The sequence below is a fragment of the Delphinapterus leucas genome, chromosome 1, assembly GCF_059928025.1.
Source record: "Delphinapterus leucas isolate spDelLeu-1000000601 "Yukka" chromosome 1, BTC_Dleu_Yukka2, whole genome shotgun sequence".
NCBI lineage: Eukaryota > Metazoa > Chordata > Mammalia > Artiodactyla > Monodontidae > Delphinapterus > Delphinapterus leucas.
Genome location: NC_143129.1, coordinates 57,978,861 through 57,982,828, shown reverse-complemented (window position 1 = coordinate 57,982,828; position 3,968 = coordinate 57,978,861). Strand labels below are relative to the sequence as shown.

General features: G+C 52.9%; 1 protein-coding gene across 1 annotated transcript in view; it reads right to left on the bottom strand.

The window, feature by feature from the left end:
- The window catches only part of LOC111165700 (protein transport protein Sec16B-like), a 142,307-nt gene that overhangs the window by 129,305 nt on the left and 9,034 nt on the right, over nt 1-3,968 (bottom strand). Inside the window, exons 7-11 of the mRNA XM_089910749.1 lie at nt 3,280-3,435; nt 3,009-3,107; nt 2,541-2,649; nt 2,328-2,407; nt 649-747 (exon numbers count right to left, since the gene is read on the bottom strand). Coding sequence (XP_089766875.1) covers nt 649-747; nt 2,328-2,407; nt 2,541-2,649; nt 3,009-3,107; nt 3,280-3,435 — 543 coding nt within the window. The remainder of the gene's footprint in view (nt 1-648; nt 748-2,327; nt 2,408-2,540; nt 2,650-3,008; nt 3,108-3,279; nt 3,436-3,968) is intronic.

Below are 3,968 nucleotides of genomic sequence, written 5' to 3'. Positions count from 1 at the left end.
CTGGAAAAGAACAAGCGTGGCACTAGATTATAGCCCCAAGCATGACTCCGACCAGGGCTGACTGGCTGGATTGAGCTTGGGCATCCTGAGGGTCTAGAAACCCTTCTGCTGTGTTTGGCTTCCCATGGTGGTGCTCTCAGTATTTGCTTTCACCCAACACCTGCACCTCTTAAATGAGGAGAAAGAGATTCAACTTTATATAGAAGGGGGGCCGGCGATGCATCAGACCAAGCAGTCTGCCTCAGATCATGCAGAAGCAGGGAGCTTAGCTTCAATCCAACTTTGCAATGATCCCCTCGCCCCCAGGACACAGCCCTGGTGCAACCACACCATTGACACCAACACCAATTGTCTCTCCTGAGTCTCAAGACTTACGAAAGGTCAAGTGCAATATTAATAATAGTGACATTGACTGAGCATTTTCTGAGTGCCAGGCCCTTCACATACATGCTCCGGTTTAATCCTCACAACTACCCGCTGAAGTAGCTACTACTAACCCCATTTTACAGATGCAGAAACTGAGGCTTAGAGAGGTTAGTCATTGCTCAAGAACTCAGGCACAGTAATTTGTTATAAGTAAGATATAAACCTGGGTCTCCTTAATCCAGAACCCATGCTCCTAACCCCTCTCCCTCAGGGCCTCCTTACCTGGGGGACCTGGGATGGGTTGTAGAGAGGGACAGCCCCTTTCAAGGTGGGTGGGGGAGGCAGAACACCAGGGTTGAAGTAGAGCCCAGAGGAAACATCCTGTGATGGAAAATAATGGAAAATCCTCTTAGTCACCACTCCCCAGATTCCAGAACATCAAGGGCTTCCCTGAGCATCAACTTTGGTCAAGAGATGCAGATGTGATAGAGCTCAGGGAATCTTGAACAAACAAACGTGGTTCAAGTGGGCACAGCCAACCCCTGGGTCAAGGGTGGCATTGCAGAGCCTTGGTGCTGTTGCATGAGAAGAAAAGGCCATAATAAATGTATTAATAGCATCATAAAAAGTAACCTCATATTCTTTGAAAGACCTGGAATACTACAAGAGTGCTGTAACCAGGCCACAATAAATAAACATGTTTTCCTAGCAGTTGGCATGAAATCCATACTGGTGTGGACAATTCATCAAGAGTTTATCACAGCCCTTGCCAAGGATACTGGTGAACTCTGGCTCCTACTGGGACAGGGAAAGAGGCTGTTCTCTTTTTTTTTTTTTTTTTGGCCATGCCGCATGGCATGCAGGATCTTAGTTTCCCAACCAGGGATTGAACCCACGACCCCTGCAGTGGAAGCGCATCGTCTTAACCACTGGACCGCCAGGGAAGTCCCAAGGCTGTTCTCTAGACATCACCTAAGGAAGCAGTTATGGGCTAATTCCTGTTCCCCCCAAACTTCATATGTTGAAGTCCTAACCCCAGCACCTCAGAATGTATTTGGAGACAGGGTCTTTACAGAGGTGATTAAGGGCTTCCCTGGTGGCGCAGTGTTTGAGAGTCCACCTGCTGATGCAGGGGACACGGTTCGTGCCTCAGTCCGGGAAGATCCCACATGCCGCGGAGCGGCTGGGCCCGTGAGCCATGGCCGTTGAGCCTGCGCATCTGGAGCCTCTGCTCCGCAGCAGGAGAGGCCACAGCGGTGAGAGGCCCGCGTACCGCAAAAAAATAAATAATAAATAAATAAATAAATAAATATTTTAAATAAATAAATAAAATTTTAAAAAGAGGTGATTAAGGGGGCTTCCCTGGTGGCGCAGTGGTTTAGAGTCCGCCTGCCTATGCAGGGGACACGGTTCGTGCCCCAGTCCGGGAAGATCCCACATGCCGCGGAGCGGCTGGGCCCGTGAGCCATGGCCATTGAGCCTGCGTGTCTGGAGCCTCTGCTCCGCAGCGGGAGAGGCCACGGCGGTGAGAGGCCCGCGTACCGCAAAAAAAAAAAAAAAAAGTTAAAGAGGTGATTAAGGTAACATGAAGCCATTAGAGTGGCCCTAACCCATTATGATTGGTGTTCTTATAAGAAGAGAAAATTTGGACATAGACACACACTGAGGTAAGACCATGTAAAGACTCAGGGAGAAGATGGCCAGCTGCAAGCCAAGGAGAGAAACTGCGGGGGAAACCCAAACGGCCGGCACCTTCATCTCAGATCTCCAGCCTCCAGAACCGGGAGGAAGTAAGTTTCTGGTGTTTAAATGGCACAGTCTCTGATACCTCGTTCTGGCAGCCCTAGCAAACTAATACAGAAGCTTTCTCCATATCCTCCATGAGTCAGGCCCTCACAGGGCGGCACCTGCAGCCCACGTGAAAGTTCAGTCCGCACAGAGGCGGCTGGTGGGCTGCTCACCTGAGGTCCCAACAAGCCTCCATTCCCCGTGCCCTCGGCTCTCTCCGCCCCGGACGCTGATCCTCGGGCTTCACTGCCACCTAGGAAGCAATGAGTCATGGGTGTTCCCGCTGCTTGGGACAGAGGAGTCCCCACTCCCAGAAGGCACCCCCACGCCCCCGGGGAGTGCAGAGAGGACCACAGACAGCCCAGAGGACATGAGGTTGGCGGTACCTGTGTCCCTGGAGAAGGCGCCGGCGTCCGGCAGAGACTGGGGAGCTGGGGGCGGCGTCGGGGAGAGGCCCGGGCTGGGCCCAGGAGGAGCAGATGCTCGGGGGGCTTCCTGCTTAGTGCAGAAAGGAAGGTGTCGCTGACGGTAAATAAACCGGTGCTGCCTGCTTGTACTCCTGCAGGGCCCACACGGCAGCCAGATGCTGGCCTTCTCTCCCCCAAGTTCCATTTTCTTTATGCCGGTCCTCTGCTCAATGATCCAAGTTAACTCCTGGCCCTCGAAAGTTAAAATTCTTCATCCTGACTTCTAAGGCCTTTCATCATCTACCTTTCCCCTCACTGGACCAATTTGTTTCCCACAATCTTCCATCACTAAACCTGTTTCACCTGGCCCAGGGTAGCGATGCCAGCTCCAGACCCTCCTAGGGCCCCTGGAAGGGGGAACTTGCGCGCCCTCCCTGCCCAGGTTACCTCAGAGTCAGGACTGTCAGATGCGTCCTCATCTCCAGAGGGGGGCGCGTCGCCGGCGGGCTTCGGGCGAAACCAGCTGAGCCAGCCAAACCCCGAGCCCTGGAGGGAGGAGGGCGAGTTCTGTGGCCTGCAGGGTTGCTTCTCCCTCTGAATATGAGATTAGCCAGCCTCCCCCACCTGTGATGCTGGTGAGACAGGAGGGGCAGGGGCACCACCAAAGCCCAGATTCCCAGCTCTGCTCCGCCATCTGGGAACAGAAGAATCCCTCCACCTTTGTATTCTCCTTCGCGTCTCCGAGCTTTCCTCTCTGGGCGGTGTTTTCGGAAGACTTTTTCTTCTCTGCCTCATCGGAGGACTCCCCGTCATCCTCCTTGACTGATACAGTGGAACTCTCAGAAATATTTCGTGCTCTGGGAATCAGTGGCACCTGGGATTAAAGAAAACAGAAGTAGCATTTTTTTTTTTTTTTTTTGCGGTACACGGGCTTCTCACTGTTGTGGCCTCTCCCATTGCAGAGCACAGGCTCCGGACACGCAGGCTCAGCGGCCATGGCTCACGGGCACAGCCGCTCCGCGGCATGTGGGATCTTCCCGGACCGGGGCACGAACCCGTGTTCCCTGCATAGGCAGGCGGACTCTAAACCACTGCGCCACCAGGGAAGCCCAGAAGTAGCATTTTTATAGCACTTGGCAGGTTGCAAAGGCACATTTACACGTACCCCCTCACCTGACCTGCTCAGTAAAGCAGTGGGGAGAGCCCGTGCTCCGCAACAAGAGAAGCCACCGCTCGAAGCAGCCAGAGAAAGCCCAAGTGCAGCAACGAAGACCCAACGCAGCCAAAAATAAATAAATTTATAAAAAAAAGAAAGGTTAAGCAACCTAAGGTCACATAACTAGTAAACGGCAGAGCAAGGATTTAAACTTAAGCAGTCTGACTCTCCTTCTAGGAATTTCTCCTATT